General features: G+C 37.4%; 2 protein-coding genes across 2 annotated transcripts in view; one reads left to right on the top strand and one right to left on the bottom strand.

Annotated features, from left to right (window-relative positions):
• The first annotated feature begins 96 nt into the window (after nucleotides 1-96).
• Nucleotides 97-16,709, top strand: tubg1 (tubulin, gamma 1). Its single transcript, XM_033971887.2, is given in 13 exon segments — nucleotides 97-260; nucleotides 659-771; nucleotides 1,719-1,886; nucleotides 2,297-2,365; nucleotides 3,737-3,816; nucleotides 4,908-4,986; nucleotides 4,988-5,023; nucleotides 5,025-5,036; nucleotides 7,570-7,656; nucleotides 7,896-8,045; nucleotides 11,359-11,511; nucleotides 13,688-13,849; nucleotides 15,795-16,709. Coding segments are annotated over 13 exon segments (1,356 nt in total). The 5' UTR covers nucleotides 97-211; the 3' UTR covers nucleotides 15,993-16,709.
• A 640-nt stretch (nucleotides 16,710-17,349) lies between these two features.
• Nucleotides 17,350-20,879, bottom strand: part of plekhh3 (pleckstrin homology, MyTH4 and FERM domain containing H3) — a 57,829-nt gene continuing 54,299 nt past the window's right edge. Inside the window, exon 13 of the mRNA XM_033971886.2 lies at nucleotides 17,350-19,916. Coding sequence (XP_033827777.1) covers nucleotides 19,767-19,916 — 150 coding nt within the window. The 3' untranslated portion in view covers nucleotides 17,350-19,766. The remainder of the gene's footprint in view (nucleotides 19,917-20,879) is intronic.

Raw genomic sequence — 20,879 nt, 5'->3', positions numbered from 1 at the left:
TAATAACCAAAAACTCCGTACCAGTAGATGGCGCTGCTTGCAGTTTTTGCCGTAGTCTGGCTGTGTGTATCCGCTGTAGAAGCCCCATCACCATCAGCACCAAGCGGGAATAAGCGGGCTGCAGGACCGTGAGCAGCGCAGTGTTCTCCGGCCACAAATAACCTGCAAGCAGTCTAAGCTTGTGGAATAAACGGGCACTGGAAAAGAGAAGATGCCACGGGAGATCATAACCCTCCAGCTCGGGCAATGTGGGAATCAAAGTACGTGAAAACAGACTACGTAACGTTGCTGTTGTTGTCCACTCACTGACGATGGAGCATAGCAACTTGTCTAGCTAGCTGTGCAAAAATGTTTTCCATGCAACGACTATTATAGCTTTTATGATATGCTTATAATAATACTATACACATATGCTAGTCTAATGTATGTAATTCGTAATTATATATATATTTATTTGAGATTAGCTTTTAGCTTCAGCTGGGCGTATTGTCTTATCATTAATAATAATAATAATACATTTTATTTATAGGGCGCCTTTCTGGGCACTCAAGGTCACCTTACATACAATATATACATATACAGACAGTTAAAATCAAAATCATCATTGTCATGTAGAGTTGATATAAACACTGATATAAACATTACACGTGTGTTGCAGTTGGCTTTGAGTTTTGGAAGCAGCTGTGTGCAGAGCATGGCATCAGTCCAGAGGGCATTGTGGAAGAGTTTGCCACAGAGGGGACTGACAGAAAGGACGTGTTCTTCTATCAAGTAATTGTTTATATTATTTTGAATACAACCCTGCTTCTATCTTCTGAATTATTGTGCTTGTGTGTTATAGCCACTACAGCCACTAGCCAATTTGTGTTGTTTGTCCCAAGTCTGCATAATTTGGCAAATCTATATGTAATCTATGTATCTCTGATCAAAATAAAGCATCGAGTCTTATTTCACATGAAAATCAGTTAGCAGGTTGTAAGCACACCCATGGTTAAACGAGCATCTTGTGAAAGTATACTTTGCAAATTTCTCAGGTAATTAATAATATTGTATTAACTATTCCTGTTATGCAAATTTTGATCTCTCATATATTGATGAAGAAAATATAAATGATAAATGAAAATATTGAAATGAATAATGCCACTGATGCAATAACCCTAAAGCAAGATAATCCCATAAAAACTCTTCTAAATCTGCAATATTGTTAAAAAAAAACATGAGCATGATGAGTACTTAATTATTTATGTATTAGTTATTAAATCAACCTTTAAAATCTTAAATCTTATTGTATAGTCAAAAAATCACCAAAAAGAAAAGTATTGCAAAGTAAAAGTACACAGTAAATATTTACCCAGAAAATATATGGTTCCAGCTTTCGTATATTGAATGATCAGTCGATATAGTAATTATCATGACGGACCTAGTATTAATAAATTGATTTTGATATATATCAAATAGCAACATGTGACAGAAAAAGTCTGAATATATATTCTTATTCTATTGTCTAATGTCACATGAATGCTTGATTTTTATTTGATTTTGGGATTGACAAATATTTTTTTAAGCCGTCCTGAAAATATAATGTTGACAATTTAGAGATCCCTTGTATTACTCCTTCTTACCACCTGATGGCGGAGTTGCATAAGAAGCTGCAAGCACTCAGCACAAATTCTAACTCAGATCTACAAGCTCACCCTTCTTGTTCCTGTGACTTTTAGGCTGATGATGAACATTACATCCCACGAGCCGTTCTCCTTGACCTGGAGCCCAGAGTGATCCACTCTATTCTCAACTCTCCTTATGCCAACCTGTACAATCCAGAGAACATCTACCTCTCTGAGCATGGTGGAGGGGCAGGCAACAACTGGGCTAGCGGGTATTCACAGGTATTTGGATATTATAAAAGTAACCACAACAAACTACAAACCACTAAGTGGGAGATGTATTGAAAAATGGATAATGCCACAGTTGTTTCTGGTATATTGAGTTTTATAAACAAAACAATTAAAAATTACCTGAAAAGGAGAAACATCTAGTCTCTCAAACAAGGATATGGTGATATTTCTGCCCTGTTCTCATTTCTTTTATAGTTCATTCACATCTTGTACAATACCTGAGATTAGCTGGTTCATTTTTACACATTTCTGATGCATTGTTAAAGTATCATCTGAAAATTTATCTCAAGAAGATGTAAATATATATAGGTATGAACTGTTAGTTTTTGTCATTACCATCCACCCCTACTTCTAAATATCAAATTTCACTTACATAACAATTGTTTTTCTTTTTGTCTCAGGGCAAGAAGATTCAAGAAGACATTTTTGACATAATTGATCGAGAAGCAGATGGCAGTGACAGCTTGGAGGCAAGTCTTATTATCAAAGAATTTTTCACTCTTGTTGTATGGAATTTTAATAGGAATCTGATACATTGGAGTTGTTTAGAATTACACCGCCAAGACCTGAGGCCATAGCACCATGGTAGAGGAAGAGAAAGTCACAGTTGGGCCTGAATGGGTTTAGTTCACGTGAAATTATAACAAAATGCAATATTCAATCTTGTATATGGTCAAACGTCCATGAAATGTCACCTATATCAAGGAAGCTGAAACACTTGAATAGGTTAAAATCACAGAGGAAAGTCATTGTCATAATTTTATACAGAAGACTTTGATTTGCCTTTTTACTGTCAGATCACAGATGTTTGGTAAATTTTTATAGAGCGCTTTTCCACCTTCAAGGCACTCGAAGAGCTTTACATCAAGGATCCTCTCAACCTTTCATACACACATCCATACACCAGCGTATGCAGACACACACAACCTTCAGATCTGTGTACCAACACTCTACCAACTGAGCTACTATCATCTGCCTGGGGTATGGTTAATAATGGTTAAAAACTGTTACCCATAAAGCTCTATTGCCCTCTGTCCACCATCTATTTTATAAGATGCACTTTGATAACATTATTAACATAAAGTGCACTAACAAATCATAATCTAACAGCTATAAACATTCTTTCTCTTCATAGGATTCAACTTTCAGGTACAGATTTCAGAATTATAAAAAATTAGGACCATTACCCGAGCAATCAAACATTTAAATGCTATATACCTTAAATGGGAAAAAAAAAATCCATAAACACATGCATGGCCAAGGTTTTAAGGAGTTTTAACTGTTTAAACATAAAATATTTTATTTTAAAATTCATAATCACTATAGCAATTTTCCTTAATTTTTCATCATTCCAAACCCTGTGTATATAAGCTATCGGCATTGCTTTTTATGCTTTTCCCAGCATCAGTAAAGTCTCCCCATTCCCTGTGAACTTTCTTGTACCGCCAACCAAGCTCTCATAAAACAGCTCTCACATTCTCCCTCAAAGGTCTACCATTTGTGACCTTACGTTAGCATTTAGCGAGTGCGTTTGTGTGTACGTTGGCGAGGAAGGTGGGTAGGCAGCTCTGTGTATGTTGGCAGGGTGTGGTGTCTGGTGATAATAGCTGAGCCCGTGTAGAAGGCAGGTATTACATGGTTGTCTTTAGGGGGCAGAGGGGGGGGGGGGGGGGGTACAATTGAGGTGGGGCCGCATTCCCATTTATATAACAGCCCAGGAAGGGAGGCTTTCGCTCTGCCCACATGTGCACACTGTAGCGTTTACAGGAAGCCTAACACATGGTCGCAGTATATTGCTGTAAATGAGTAGTGTAAGTAATGAGTAACCGTTGTGTTTGTAGGGATTTGTACTGTGCCATTCCATCGCAGGAGGGACAGGCTCTGGTCTGGGATCCTACCTACTGGAAAAACTCAATGACAGGTTTGAACACTTGTATAGCAAACTTTCATGTTTTGTACCAAAGTAAATTGCAGTAAATTTCACAGTAATGGTTAATAAAGTCACACATACTACTTGGGTGGCACTTGAGTAGCCACAGCTGCCCTGGGTCCGACTGATAAAATGTGGCAGCTAACAATTGCCATAAACTTGACCAATGGTTCCCAAAAGGTGTCCAGATAGTCTCCAGTAGGGGTATTCACATTAATTATTGATCAAATATTAATCATCAAATTTTAATTATATTATATATAAGTTAAGACCAATAACACAAAAAGATACAAATAAACTGCATTAAACCTGCTATTAATGTAATTCTTCAATGAGGATAGTGAGTCGGTTGCATGGTTATTTTGAAAGTCCCTAGGCCTGTCACACTAACAAATTTTGAAGTTTAATATATCACTGAAGTAAATATAGACGATAAATGATAATATTGAAACTAATTTATGCCACTGACACAGCAACTCAAAAGCAGATTTAAACCACAAAAACTATTCTGTATCTACAATATTGTTAAAAAAGCATGAGCTGTAATAAATAAACAGCAGAATGAAACACTTTAGTACAGTACTTTGCATCTGTAATGAGTCATGGAGGTTATTAATTCAACCTTTCATTGCTTAACTGTTATCACATAGCCAAAGAATAACCAAAAATTTCCCAGTAGAGCGAAGAAAAAGTACACACGATAAATACTGACCCTAAAAAATGTTGTTCCAGCTTTTATATACTGAATGTAAAGTGGATGTAGTAATTATCGTGACCTATGGGTCCCTGTCTGAGTGGGAACCACTGCCACAGACTCTAGTAACCATAAAAAAAAATCAAACCACTAATTCATCTTAATTAGGAATATTTGTCCTCTGCATTTTTGCCACTGGGAAAACTGTGAGGAGCAGTGGGCAACAACAGTGCAGGGACCTATCTCCAGATCTTGAGCATAGATCTTGGTCACGAGTGCCCAGCTAGAAGCCTGCTGGGAATGGTTTTAAAGTTTAGACTAGTGCCTTTCCAAATGCCTCTAGTTAAATCCATTGTATAACAGTATAGTGTAATGTGTTTTGTCCCAGATACCCAAAGAAACTGGTGCAGACGTATTCTGTTTTCCCAAACCAGGACGAGATGAGCGATGTGGTCGTTCAGCCGTACAAACTCTCTGCTCACATTGAAGAGACTGACACAAAACGGCAGACTGTGTGGTGAGGAGCGCTTGCAATAAATCATGATTAAATCAGACTTTGCTTGAAAACAATTTAACCAGCCCGGGTATAATGCGTAATCCAAACGTCTGAACAAACTGACACACATGGGACATTGCTGACAGCATGTTTCAGTGTCCTGCGAGCGGGAAAAAGGCAACATGAAATACTTTCGAAGAGGCAGGCGTTGTTTGCCATAAACTAGGTCAACCTTGGACAAGAATTGAGCTTTGTGTGTTTGATACAAAAGGATCAGGCCAAAGGGCAGGAAATGCTGAGGAGCTTAAAAACGCCAAGTTGATTTTGCACATTAGAATGATTACAGTTAGTTATTTATAAGGACTATAAAAAGTTGCTATAATAAAATATAAATGTACAAGAATGCTATGAAGACATGAACAGAAGTTATTCATTATTGTTTATTGCACATCGCAGATTTAGGTGTTTGATGTGTTTTTATTGTCTCATGTCCTTGGGCCTCAATCATGGTTTTCAAAAGTCAATATGTGAGTAATTGTTCTATTATACACCAAAATCTAAAACAGTATAAAAGTTGATTTGTGTGTGGAAGAAATGGCAGGAAATGCAGCACTTGAATTAAACAACACGCCTGATGATAACTGATTCATACTTAAACTGATATTTGCACTTTTTAGGCTATCGGCCTTGAATCTCCCGCATGAGCCGATATTTTGTTTTGACCGAACCAGCTGCCTAAAAAATACACAGAAAGCTTAATTTGAACACTTTAGTGCAAAGAGATAACTGTACAAAATGTTGACTACACAGCTTAATTAAAAAGATGATATAGTCTCTATTATTAGTCCCACTAGTGCATCAAAAGTTACACAGGATAAATATGCTCTTCCTATGATTTACGCAATGATATTGTAATTATTATGAGTGGCCTAAATACCAATAATTAAAATATAAGAACAGATATATAAAAATAAATACTGTATTCCACAACAGAATCTTAACAATTGTAAGTCTGATGTGACAGTGAAGCATTTGGAAATGGCTTACCAAAATCAGACATTTCAGTAAAGCTAATGTTAACTTTGAAATCATGTTATAATGTTGTTACCTCTTCAAAAACATACATCTCTGTTGGGTAAGAAGGAACTCAGCCTAAATATGCAGGGTTAGTATGTTACACAACAAAACACAACTCTAGGTTGTGATGAGGAAACAACATTATAACATAGATCAATGTGGGCCCTTTAATCATCAAATAGCTTTTCATGTTTTTACTTTCATTTTTTGGGGAGTTTTTGTTCAGTCTTCTCCCCCAGAACTATTCACCTAAGTACTACTATGCCAGCAGAGTGGGGCTTTGTAAATAGTGGTTATATTAAATCTTGCTTTTAAACTGGTGATGTTATTAGAGGCCGCTCGGCGTAATGGCGTTTCCTCTCTAATGCAGACTTCCTTGAGGGTCTTGCATAAGCTCTTCACATTGATTACATTATTCTAATAGGATGCCTGAATTGACTCTCCTGTTGTGGCTGTACACTGACTCTTTATGTGCAGATATCTCAACAACAACATACTGTAGTTTCACTGCGCCATTTTCTCTCATATCTTTATTCTCATAAACATTAGAGTAGAGTGTAGCCTCTCTCTCTCTCTTCATACTGGAGGCTTCAACTCTTGTTTTTGTTAAAGCAGACCTATTCTGTAAAATCGACTTTTCAGAGCTTACCATGTTATAGTTGTTTGCCCTTCTCATTAACCCTCTCAAAGTTGTATTTGGAGTGATTTGTGCAGGTTTTAACAAACTTTAATCGCTTATTTTCAACACACGCAACACTGTGACGTACTCGCATCCTTTTTCAGTTTTAATTTTTTAATCTGTGATACATGTAGTTAGGCCTGTCACAATAACAAGTTCTGAGGTGTGATGTATTGCTCTAGTAAATATAGACAATAAGCAATAATATTGAAACCAAACCATAACGCAAAATTATCCTCCCAAAAATTGTAAATGTAGAAAATTGTAAAAAAAAAAAAAATGAATAGAATGGAACACTTAAGTAGTTAGTTTGTGTCTATAATGAGTCATAGGGCTTCATAATTCGACCCCCAAACCTGGAATTTCTAACCTCCGCTGAACTTAAGGTAAAAAGTACCTGTTAACTTGAAAACTACAGTTTCATGACATCACAAAGTGGAACAGAGCATTTAGAGCTTTGGAGATGTAGACAGACTAATAATGCAGGGTTACTCAAAACTCGTCAATTTTGCGTGATATAGGACCTTTAGTGAAACTAATAAATTACATTTTACTTGAAGTACTTGAATACTTCCAAATCTATGCTTTTTTCATTGGTTAGTTCTGGTCTTGGCTCATTCCAACACTGTATAGATGATCAGTTATGCCATTATTTATGCTTGCCAGTTTAGTCTATAAAATGTACATATTTAAAGATAATTATGTCAATATAAAATATATGTGAATGTGATCACCAAGGTTTTTTATTACATCCCCCTTGTTTTAAATAATTATTATATCTCTTTTTTTATTTGTCAGGTTGTATTGGACAACACAGCCTTAAATCGCATCGCTACAGACAGGTTACACATCCAGAACCCCTCCTTCTCTCAGATCAATCAGCTGGTGAGTTTGAAGCTTTTTACCTTCCCTGTCAACACGTTTTTGACAAGTCTAGTCCCTTCAGTTTGACTACAGACCTCAACCCTCCTGACTATGAAAATGACAAGATTCTGAAACTTGTTTAGCAGGTTGTGTTGTTAAGTCGCACGTGGCTGTACTTGTCAGCTACTTCACACCCCTGTTTAACTGCAAGGAATCATAATTTGTTAGCTATTGTTTTACAGTTTTATTTTATTTTACAGGTATCCACAATCATGTCCGCCAGCACCACCACACTGCGTTACCCCGGTTACATGAACAATGATCTCATCGGGCTCATCGCATCCCTGATTCCTACGCCAAGACTTCACTTCCTCATGACAGGGTACACGCCCCTCACAACCGACCAATCAGTGAGTATGAGTGATTTATTTTTTATATCTTTATGGTTATGATAAAAAGACATTAGCTTTTTATTGCAAGGTCTTTGATAGGCCTGTCATGATAATTACTGTATTGACTCATCGACCAACATATTTTAATGATCTGATATTCTGTGCTTAGTTCAGAGTTTGACACCTTTTGTTGTTCTTGTATCTGTTTGTTTTGTTTATGCAACTGCTTTTGTTTGTGACATTTGGTTACTATGCCGAATCCTATAAGTTTCTGTTGGTCAGTTACTGGTCTGTTTTGGAGACTGGCTCTAGTGAGTTGAGACTGCTGTTGTTTTGCTCTTGTTTTGGCGTCTGTTACAGACTACAGTAGCCCTTATGTTCAGAAAATAAACAACCAGAAGACATTATCCCACTTCTGGCACCAATGTAGGGTAACATCACAAAGCAGTTACATTAACAACAACACATAAACAAGAGAAAAGAACAAGAACATCAAAAGGTGTCAACATTGAAATAAATATCACATCATTACAATATTATAGTAAGAGCTATATTTTTGTTCTTTCTTTCTTTTCTTTATCTTATGCAAGGAAACCCAGTGAGAGCACCCAGACTCTTTTTCATGGGTGCCCTGTTTAAAATACAATACACACAAAGTATATAAGTCCATATAAAACATTAAAAAACATCTGCAGATATGTGTTTAAAGTGTGTTACCAGACTATTAAGTAGTGATTATGGAACCAAAGTATCCAGTTTTGCTTGAAATCTATTACATTTTTGTGTGCAAAACAGCCGTTTTCCCATCTCAGTTCTGGTAGTCCTTAGCTTTATACAGTCATGTGATCTTGTATTAAATGTTCCTGTATCAATGATTAACAAGCAGGTGAGATATTTAGGCAGTTTTTGAAGTAGTCCTTTTATAGATACATTTTATACAGTGCTGTTCTCTTCTAACAGCAATGACCAAACTCACTCTTTCATTAGAAAATACAGTGATGAGTTTCAGGTCCATCACATGTAATAAAACAAAGGGCAGAGTGAAAGAGAGGAGCCAACACTTTCAAAGCAGGAGCCTCAAGTCTTAGTTTTCTCCAATTTACTGGATACAATATTTCTTTCTTTAATAAAATGATTATTTAGATTTTAAACTGTTACATAATGCTAAATATGTTTTTTTAAAAGATACATTTTGTTGAGCAAAACCCAAGATATTTCTAGGCAGTGACTCTTTCAATCGATGCATCATTTTGTGTATAAAGATTTGTAGCTTGCTCATCACTTAAATGTTTTATTTGCAATCAGGGATCATTTTCAGACTCAGTGTGTGTGCACTTTTTCTTTGCACTAGCAGAGATTTTTTTTTTTCTTATTTACTGTAGTATCAAGCCTATATGACATTCGAGCTGTAGTTGGTTGAATAATTTACATCTATGACAAATTAGAGATACTACAGCTAACGACTTGTAGTATTTAATTGTGCTATCTATTCATTGTTCATTTTTACAATATGATTCACTTAAAAAATACCTGGGATTATACCTTTAGTATTTAGAGTTTAAATTGTACACTGCATATACACTTTTTGATTCATTAAATTTTTCTTGTAAGCTCCCGTGTTCTTGTTTATAGTTTTATTTTTACTTTTTACTTTCTTAATATACCAAAATGGGATGGGAGAAAAGAACGTGGTATAGTGATGAAAAACACTGTGACTAATAATGCTCCTTTCATGCGTGTGGTGATAGATACTATATTTAAACTGGAAGGAAAATTACACAGAAAGAAACAATACACTGAATTTTTCAAATGTGTTATCATAACAGGCCTGGTCTTTGATTATGATTATATAACCAACTTTGGGGAAAAAAATGCATATAGATTTATCATATTTATTACATCTAAGTCAGAGCTGCTTTTGCTTCTAATAATCTTATTGTGTTATATTGTGATATTTGTATATATTTGCATTATAAACTATTAACAATACTATCACATTCAAATTTAATACTAGTTAGACAGGATATAGTATTATTTTTATTATTTTTTATTGTTATTGTTATTATTATTACATTTACATATTACTTTTTTTTGGTCAATACTTTGGTCAGTTGAGATTCTTTTAAATGTGCTATAAAAATAAATGTGAATAATTGCCTTTCATTCACACTATCTCTAGGTTAAATTTTGCATTTTATGTTTAAGTTTAATGTTTTAATACCTAGAAGTTATAATCAAAAGTAAAATTAGAATAAAATTATAATTACTTCCTGCTTGGCTGTGTCTTGTTTTGGAGATGATGTTAAACAAATGGTAATGAGTGTAATCTTTCTTCCTGGTGTTTTCCCCTTGTTACATGAATACCTTGTCTTGTCTGGTCTATTTTATCTCAGATTTTATGAATATAATTAAATATTACAGTTGTTTGCCTTGTATTTGAAGAGTGGGATTGTAAAGAGGTTGTAGTTAATGCAGGGTCTGGCTTCTCATTGTGTACCTGCTCTTATCACCATGTGCTGCAGGTTTATCATATTTATTACCTCTAAGGCAAATCTGCTTTTGCTTCTGATAATCTTATTGTGAGTGATTGTGTAGTATATGTTAGATGGGACAGTCCTTTTTGGATCAGTGTTTATCATGGGTACTTTTTCATTGCAATACTGGGAAAGTTTTTATTTTTCTGTACTACAATAAGATCATTATAGACACAAATTTACTTACTCCTTAACGTTTCATTCAGCTATTTTTTTAGCAATATTTTAAGTTTAGAATACTTTTTGGGGCTTAATTTTGCTTTATAGACGATAAACGATAATATTGAAACCAAAATATATTGATTTCAGCAAAATATCGCACTTCAAAGTTTGTTATCATGACAGGCCTAATTGTGATATTTAAAATCACAAATAATCATAAAATCAGTTTATTCTTACTTCTCCACTCTTAACTATAGTATCACACTCTAACTAATTACCTTTCTTTACTCTATCTCTAGATTAAGTTTTGCTTTACATATGGGTTTATCATATCTTTTGTTTTATTCAATTTTGTTTATATAGCACATTTAAATACAACTTCAGCTGCCCAACGTGCTTCACACAAAAAGTCAACAAAAAAACAAATATACAGATAACACTATACATAGGAAAAGAATAAATAAACACCAAGATATCTTGTCTTTTTGAATTACATACTGCGTTTGAAAACAATGCACTTATACTTCTGTAAGCAGTATTTATATTCACAGATAGTGTAAGATTATACCTGACATCTCCACTTCTGTCCAAACTGTTTTTCTTATTTGATCATTAGTGGCGTTTGTGTTTTTTAGGTTGCCAGTGTGAGGAAAACCACAGTTCTGGATGTGATGAGGAGGCTTCTTCAACCCAAAAACGTGATGGTTTCTACGGGACGAGAGCGTCAACCCAGTCACTGCTACATCGCCATTCTCAACATCATCCAGGGAGAAGTAGATCCTACACAGGTATGAACTTGAAAATGGGGCAGAATGAGATGACAAAGCTGCAGATGCATATGATGCAAGGCAGTGATTCCTGTAGTGATTTCATATTATTGTACTGCATCCACCCACCCACTTTTGTTTTAGGTTTGTCAATAGTCTAACTGTGTAAGCCTTTTCACTCATGTTTTAAGGATTAATTTTATGGTGCTATTGACAAAGTGCTGTGACTGAGGCTACAGTTACGCACACAGCCCATCAAAATTTTGACAAAACTGGGTCTAAACATGGAATTAAACCTGGACTAAACCTGAACTAAACCAGGATTAGAACAGGACCAAACCAAGTCTACATCAGGACTAAACTAAACTAAAGTTGGCGACAGTTGGCGGTGAGATTCCAGCTCCCACAGATGAATCCTGTCCTTGTGTCCTTGGGCAAGCCCCCTAACCACTGTTCCCTCTAAGCTGCGCGCGTGCGCAATTGCACACTGTTGACACGGTCTCCGCGCACAGAAAATCTGTGCTGCGCACAAAAAAATCGAACCGGAGTTAAAAATAAAATAAACACACAATTCATTCTGCGCTATTTTTCAATGTGAGTCAGTGAGTGTGACTGGTGTCGAGCTGCTCCAGCCGATTATGTGATTCACATACGTATTTGCGCAGCTTATCAACGTCATTGACAGGCTCCTCATGCGCCGCTATCAGTGTTTTAGCCGATGTGGCCGATGTGGAGTGAAAACTCGCTAATGATGCTAAGTGTTTAACCCCTTAACGTTCCGACAGCCCGCCCTTGGGCGCAATGTTACGCACTGTTTTGTAGCAGTTTTGTGTTTTAAACATGATGAAACAGACAAAACAAAGGAAGTACACGACCGAGGACACTGTGGATGTTTGTACAAGCTAAACTAGAGACATGTCGGACCCGGAGCGAGTGAAGATCTCATGATGGACTCAGGAGCAGAGGACCTTATGTTTTGATGGACTGGATGCTGTTCCTGATCAGTAAGCGTGGTTTATTCTGCTATTGACTTAATTTTGGGTCAAATATATCATGCGTAATCATTAGCATTAGCTAATGCCAATCTGCGCCCCCCCCCGACCACCACCAATCATTCACGCACACACCACTTGGGCGAAGTGTCTTGCCTAAGGACAGAATGACACAAGTTGGTCCGAGTGGGACTCGATCCTCCAACCTCTGTCACAGAATGACTGTCACACTGTACAATCATGTACAGTGTGTTCTTAGTTTCCAGTGTTTTTGTTTACATTTTGAAGTGTGTGTGTGTTTGTTTACTGTTTGCAGTGTGTGGTTTGTATGTTTATTTATTTTGACCCATACCACTTATATATTGTGTTTTGATATGATATATAAATGTACAGTAATAGAGCAGCTGGGTGTGCAGATACAGATTCCTCTCAGTGTGTATTGGTCATTGATACTGTCACTAGTTCATGAGTTGTAAAAATCAAATGATTGTGTCATACACTGAAAAAGAGTTACTGGACTGTCTCCCAGACACAGTAGGACAATCTCACTCAGTGCACAGCAAAAGCTTCACACAATGGCTTATACTCATAGTACAAGTCAGTGCTTTATCATAAAAATGTTAAGTGTGTTTTCAACATTGGAGTTTACAGTTGGCTTGGTTTGGTTGAAGCTCATGTTTTGCCATAGTTAAAATAAAATATGTATACTTCCAATAGCATTAACATACTACACATACAATGAAAATGACAAAAATCTTGCTCATGACCTAAGTGGCTAAAGCACTAATTTAAAAGTCTTATAACAGAAATGTAAATGCGGTAATTTGACTCTTTTAATAAACCATTTAACTTGGATGGATGCGATGCTGCATGACCACAGTGCGCACGTCTGATGTCGCTCACAGTGGTCCATGGGACGCTCAGGGAGTTGTGTGTTTGCTCAGACTCGTGAAAAATTAGAGGGAACATTGCCCCTAACCCACCCATGTGTGTGTGAATGTGTGAGTGGTTTCTTGATGTAAAATGTTTTGAGTGCCTAGAAGGTGGAAATGTGCTGTATAAACATATGACCTTTTACCATTTATTTACTCAGTCTTTAAGAACCTTTATGAAGCTTTATTGTCTCAAAATTGCATTGTACTTTAGTGGACCTCAACACTGTCTTAAATGGCTATAAACAAAACCCAACTGTTTCTTGCTTATAGGTGCATAAAAGCCTCCAAAGGATCCGTGAGAGGAAGTTGGCTAGTTTTATCCCTTGGGGTCCGGCCAGTATACAGGTCGCTCTTTCCAGAAGATCCCCGTACCTGCCCTCCGCCCACAGAGTCAGCGGCCTCATGATGGCAAACCACACAAGCATCTCAAATGTAAGTTAAAGGGGCACTGTGTAACTTTTCTGGTGAACGGTCTCCCACCTGTTTGTCACATGGAGAAGTTTTTGGAGTGTTCCACTGAATGAAAATAAACTTATTTGTGTAAAAGTTCATTACCAGATTATTAAATTGCGATTGTGTCATGAAAGTATCCAGTTTTGGGTTTCCTTGATGTATATTCCATTTTTGTGAAGGAAAACGGCTAAAAGCCTCTTTCCTGTCTGTTTTGGTGGAACTAGTCCTTAGCCTTAGTCATGTGATCTTGTATTAAGTGTTCTGGTATCAATGGTTAACGAGCAGGTGAGGTATTTAGGCAGTTTTTGAAGTAGTCCCCTATTGATAAGTGTCATACAGTGCTGTCTTCTTCTAAGAGACAGTGATGGCCGACCCACTTCTTCATAGAGAATACATTCAACGTATCTATCTCCATGGAGTTAGATGCGTTAAATGCCATACTGTGGAACATTCCAGGCAAACCAAGAACATTTCCATGGAGACAAGCAGGTAGCAGACCCTCATCCATAAATGTTCCAGTGCACGTTTTTTTTTTTATCACCTCTCAGGGCTTCACAAAAAGTTATCTCCTCAACCTGTTCTGTTACATTTAGTCATTTCGTTCAGTTAAATTGTGTGTAGTGTGTTTTTATGCATCTGTATAATTTATGAGCAGACTAACCCAGCGCCTGCGTTGGTTCCTATACACCACTGGGAGACGTGATTTGATTTAACGTTACTATTAAAGAAGAGCTCAGGGGATTTTACATAAATTACATTCTGGATAGAGATGCAGACACATGAGCCATTTCCTTTTTAAACCTATAAAAATGTCCTGCTGGTATGGAAAGTAAATGTCATGTGATGTCATTATATTATTTCATCTGCGAAAAGAACAATGCTTTAGGCGTTATGACAACACCAGAACTTAAATATATATGTGAGTGGGGATTTCCAGTCTAATAGGCCTGTCCCAGTTGAGTAAAAGAACTGTGTTTCAGTTTCTCCCAGTCCTAAAACTTTACCAGGGTGAAAGGGTTCGTTTGGCACAGACAGTAAGTTAGTCTGATAAATAAAAAAAATTAAAAAAAAATGTCCATCTCTAGCTAATGCTAATTTAGTAAAATTTCAAGTGAAATTAGATGAATTTGATAGAACAAACCTGTAGAAAAGAGTCTAAAAATATGTGACATAGTACCTCTAATCCTTTTGTCATTTGGATTTAAAATTTTAAATTGTATCATTACCTGCGTCCAGGGGTATACAACATCTTACTTTTCTGGGTTTTATTTAATGTTAATCGTGGAATATGCTCGCCACCCGCTTTATCCCCATGGAGATGAGAGATTGACTGTTATGGGTTTTTTCATGGCTGATGCCGACAAAGACTGTTTGAAATACTGAGGAACCGATGGCTGATGAGCTCTCGTGATATTTTTGGGCCAATTTTGATTATTTCCCCCAAATTTTGACATTTAAATTCACTGCAAACTTCCCACAAGCCTTTTTTTTTCCAGGGTTCACATGTTTTTTGCAGCTTTCTCTTCATATTAAAGTGTTAATCTTTGTGTGCATTTTCTAGGCAATAGATTGACCAAAATAAAAATACTGGCATGTGCTGGAGATTTAAGGTCGATTGCTAAAAAGTCCAAATATCGTTCTAATGTATCTCTAAATGGAGATGCATTTTTCTGTGAGTGGGGTCGCTTCACCACAGTCATCTTTAGCTTACATGCTTGTCTCCATTGAAATGGATACATTTCATGACAGGAAAAAGTTACATAATGCACCATGAATTGGACACCCAAAATAACCTTTTTTTTTTTGTCTTTTTGTTAATTTGTATATTTGTTCTTAATTGTGTTGTGATAGCTCTCTTAACCAGTGACTTTCTCCTCTATGGACTTAAAATTCAGCTTCATCTTTTCTCATTTGTTTCCCATAGTTATTTGATCGAACGTGCCGCCAGTACGACAAACTCCGAAAGCGTGAAGCCTTTCTGGAGCAGTTTCGTAAAGAGGACATCTTTAAGGATAACTTTGACGAACTGGACAACTCTCGCGAGGTGGTGCAACAGTTGGTGGATGAGTATATCGCAGCCACTCGCCCAGACTACATTTCCTGGGGCACGCAGGAGCAGTGAGACCCAAAAATGTTACAATCCACCCATAACTGTTTAGCTAGTGTTTTCCAACTCATTTTACAAGCCCCATATTGTTCTTCATTTGTCTTAATAGAAACAGGTGCTTGGCAATAATCGCTCTCAAACATGTTAATTTCTTGGCATGAGATAGTGTAGCGAACTTGTTTTCTGAAAATGGGAGGGGTTTTATTATAAGTTATAACCAAAAGTAAAATGGAAAAAAGCGTAATTACTTCCTGCTTGGCCATATCCTGTTTTCGAGTTTATGTAAAGCAAATAGTTCCAAGTTTATTGTTTCTTCCTGGTGTTGATTGAATCAGATTTCCCCTCTTGCACAAATACGTGTTGCCTTGTCTGGTCTATTTTTCTACACATTATTTTACTATAATTTGCAGTTGTTTGCCTTGAAGTTGGGGGAGTGGGATTGTACAGGGTCGTGGTTAATGCAGGGTCTGGCTTCCCATTTCTTACCTGCTTTGTCACCATCTGCTGCTACAATACAGCTCTCTTTCAGACCATGAAGAATGTGATGAAAATATTTTTTTGTGGCCAGAAAAAGAGCACTTAATGACAGATATAGTAACACATTAAATTTCCTTCTATGCCTGTAAATATACAATGGTTCTCAAGCATTATGTGTTATCTTAAATATTCTGCTTAATCTTGCTTTGCCTGTTGGACCTGTTTAAAGTTAATAAACATTTTCTATTAAAAGTTTTTCCATCTGTTTTATATCGTACATTAAGGTAAACTAAACCAGCTGTCAAAAGGGCCAAATTGTTACTTTCACCCAACACTGTGCTGGATGCTGGATGCCAGTCATTGTACTGAGTTAAGCCTCATTGCCAATGGGGAACGCGAGAAGCACTTAGCAACGCTTACTCAACTTGCTATTGTTGTCAACCAGAAAAGCTACATGGGAGGTAGCCCTCAGCTGGCCCTAAATGTCAGGTTTGTATGAACTCCTAGCCAGTCTATACTAGTACTATATCGACTTATCGTTCAGTATATGAAAGTTGGAGCAATAATTTTGTGTATAGTGTCTTTGCAACAGTGTGAGATTTTTGTTATTTTTGTTGTAATATAAGATTTGAGCTGCAGAGGATTGGAAAGGTAACTTCTATGGCTAAGTATTGCTTCATTCTGCCATTTATTTGTTGCTGCTCATGACTTTTAATTATACTGTCTATTTAAATGTTTGTTCACTTAGATCACTTTAAGGTCACGGTCAGTGGTGTAAAGTGGTTTCAATATTATCTGTAGTAATGTATCACAGTTCAAAATTTTGACAGGTTTCTACTTCTAAGACTTCTAAACAAAGGAAATTAGAGTTTGTAGGACAACAACAGCAGATGTGTTCAAATGGAGGCTTTAATTAATTACATACAGTATTTATAGTTTTTATTGCACTTCCAAGTTAGTTAAAAACAAACAAATAGTGCAATGAACTATACACACATTAACATAAAGGTACCATGCAGCATACAAACAAGCCTAATACAAAGCTACTTCCGCAGTTTCTTTACAAACACATGGGTTGGAGCTGCCTGCAGCTGCAGTAGAAAAAGCGAGGCCCTGTGCTTTCACAGGCATAAGGCCGACTGGTGTCAAGGCCTTTCGTGGTGACGGGATCAAGTTTAACGTTTGAGGCTACGTCGTCTAGAAAAAGCATGATTTTTATGGCTGTAGAAATGCTATTAACTAGCAGCACTTTACTTAACAGTGCAATAATAACATAGTAATAGTTCATATCTAGCTTTCTGCTTTATTTAACGGTAAAAATTCTTCCCAAGTCCGTAAGAAGGTTGTAAATGACCAGGAAGAAAGATGGATGTGTTTTCTTTCCAATAGTATGGAAACAGGACTGACAAATGTATTTATCCCTTGACCTTGTTATCCCAGTTACCATGACATTACTGCGCTGTGAAGTTAAGTGCGACCACATTTACTAGAATTACAACATATTTATGTAACCTGCTGTCATAAAAGCTTATTAAAAATCTTTGGTCCGTTTCAAAACCTGGGACTTTGGCTTTAGAAAAGAGGAACACAGAGCTAAAGAGGATTGCTACAACTGAAGTGAGCCAATGGCATTTACGGCTCAGAGCAGTTCAACAAAACAAGAAAACACATTTGCAATTAAGACGCAGTGACGGTAAAAAACATAAATAAAACAGGACGAGGCTTTTGTAGCAACGTGTGGGGATAGCAAAGCATTATCGTCGTTATCTTTTAAAAGGCTCATTTATAATCTACAAATTATATACAGTTTAAAAGTAACAAAAATTAAACACGAAAGCACCAGTAAATTTTAGCAGAGCTGTAGCTGACACAAAACAAGTCAAGTGTTAACCATGACAAGCAGCAATGTGACAAAGGACAAAAATCAGAGCATTTTTGGTGCTAACGACAGCGTATAGAAACCGCTCCACAGTCCTTTGGTTTTCTGGTGAAACATTTCATCTACTCCCATCGTCAAACAGGAAGTAGATCTCGTGATTAAAATTACACACACGCACAGCTGATTTTCCCGAGAGTCTTCATGGCGGCAGAAGTGACTTTTTTGCTACAAAGTTCAACATCTGTTTCCAGTTCTGGGATCACATGGCTGCATGCATCAACAGTTCCAGGTAATGCAAGCCTCTGCCCGGGACCTTATGAAAACTCTCTGCCGAACATTAAGGAGGGGGGGGGGCGCCCAACGAGAGAGTGTACTTGAAGTCTCCAGGCCTTCTAGGAAAAAAGACTGGAGCAATATGGCACACCTACTTAAAGAGTTAAATAAAATGTAGTGTTTCTTTTTCTTCATAAATGGCAGTGGTTCTTAAACTGTGACATCACTGGTGGTAGGCAAGAGTTATTGTCATGGTAAGAAGAACTAGGGGCATTAAAATTCAAGTACTCATTTAGTTCTTTGTTTGAGACTTTGGACCAGTCAGTTCTGGCTTAGGCACAGTTAAGTCCAGGTTCAGTCCTAGTTCAGTCCTGTTTTAGTTCTGGGTTTGTCCATACTTAGCGCTTATTTCTTTCTACTATTCCAGATTTTGAGTCCTGTTTGGGATTAATCTTGGTTCAATGTGCACTATGTAACTTTACTGATGAGGGTTCTCCACCTGCTTGTCTCCATGGAGATGTTACTGCTTTGCGTAGAATGTTCCACAGTATCTCAATCTTGCATTTATTCAATTACAAGTGTTATAACCACTCTTATTGTGAGCAGGGTCACTTCTCTAAAGAGTTCACCTGGCTCCATGAAGATAAGTTGATGTGGAAATAACATAACCCCCTCCAGCAAAGTTCCACAGTGCAGCTTTTAAATCCTACCCCAAATTCGTACTTGTCAAAACTTTCAGAACCACTCACGTAGTCAATACCACAGTTTTTGGTGCCATTAGATTTAAATGCTACTACAGTACATCTCACATTGTCGAAGGGATAAGGTGTGTGCGTGACAGGGTGGAGTGGGGATTTGCTGCAAGTGTGACACCTCATCACCGACCACATTGGTTTCTGCGGCTTTCTGGCCCCTATTCAAAAACAGAACCACTAGCCTCGCCACCCTCCCCCCTTCAAGTCTCTATCGCTCCTTCAGCTGCAATGCTAGGCCCTGGGTTTATTTTCACGGATGGGGAGTGAAAACAGCCCTCTCTTTGTTTTGGCTGCTGTGCTTTTCCCAGTGAAGGAAGGAGGACTGGGCGGAGGAGGAGGAGGTGCCTAAGGGGGCCACGTGTGTTGGGATGGGATATGGTGGTGGTGGTGGTGGTGGTGGGGGACTCAGACTGGATGTGAAGGCAGCTCCAGGAGGGCAGACGCTGGCATTGGGGTCAAGTGATGGTCCCGCGTGATGTCTGCTTCGTCCGCTTTGCCTCGTTGTCGACGGGTGGCACTGAAATATGCGTTCATCAGCTGCAGGATCTCCGTCAACTGGAACAGAGAGAAAGAGAGAGAGAGGACAAGGGTCAGATGGGTGGCAGCCGCAGTGTCAAACGAAGGGTGGAGGGGGTGAAGTCATCCAGCTGTGTGAAAACTGGGATCATCCAAGAACTGAGCGTGATGTTCCTTTGGCAGAATCATACACTCTCTATAAACATGCCAAACTTACAAATGAAATGTCATGTGTAAAATGTTCCTAAAATTGCAATAGAAAGACTGTCTATTCCGATCCTAAGGTTTCATCAAGTGAATGAGACTTAAATTATCACCATATGTGCATATAAAGTAGATGCAGGGATGTCAACCTTATTGCGTTAATCCGTACTTGTGGTCATACGGGTCACAATATAAGAGCAAGAACCAAAATAATCGTAACTGTGAGGGTTTTAGAATTTAAATATATGTCGGTTAACTATGTAACTATAGTTCTATGAGTTGGGCATTGCCTTGATGTAATTTCTAATCAATCTACATTCCAGAAAAGTACATTTTAACGTAAAGTGCTCTTATACCTGGCTGGTTTTGTTATATCAGCATTACTTCATTCATTCAGAAAGATTTATTTCAGAAAGCTAGTCTCATACGTTAAGAATTGTATTCCATTAAAGGTTGAATATTACGCAAAATGGACTCTTGCCTGGAGTTGTGTTTTGTTTCATTCACACATGTTTGAGTAACCCTGCATTATCAGTCTGTCTACATCTCCAAAGCTCAAAATGCTCTTTTCCACCTTGTGATGTCATGAAGCGGTAGTTTTCAAGTGAACAAACACCTTTTTCCTTTAGTTCAGTCTGGCAATTCCTGGGCTGAAATTATTCAAATGATTCTAGTGAAGGTCTATGGAGTTTAAAAACACAGTGGAGCACTTCCTCTATAACCACATGACATCACAAGGTGGAAGTGTCTTCCCTTTGAGAAAAGAACTCAGCCTAAATATGCAGGGTTTTTGTGTTA

Source organism: Periophthalmus magnuspinnatus, chromosome 8 (genome assembly GCF_009829125.3).
Source record: "Periophthalmus magnuspinnatus isolate fPerMag1 chromosome 8, fPerMag1.2.pri, whole genome shotgun sequence".
Taxonomy (NCBI): Eukaryota; Metazoa; Chordata; class Actinopteri; order Gobiiformes; family Gobiidae; genus Periophthalmus; species Periophthalmus magnuspinnatus.
The sequence above is the reverse complement of the archived record's forward strand: the minus strand, read 5'-3'. Positions and strand labels throughout refer to the sequence as shown.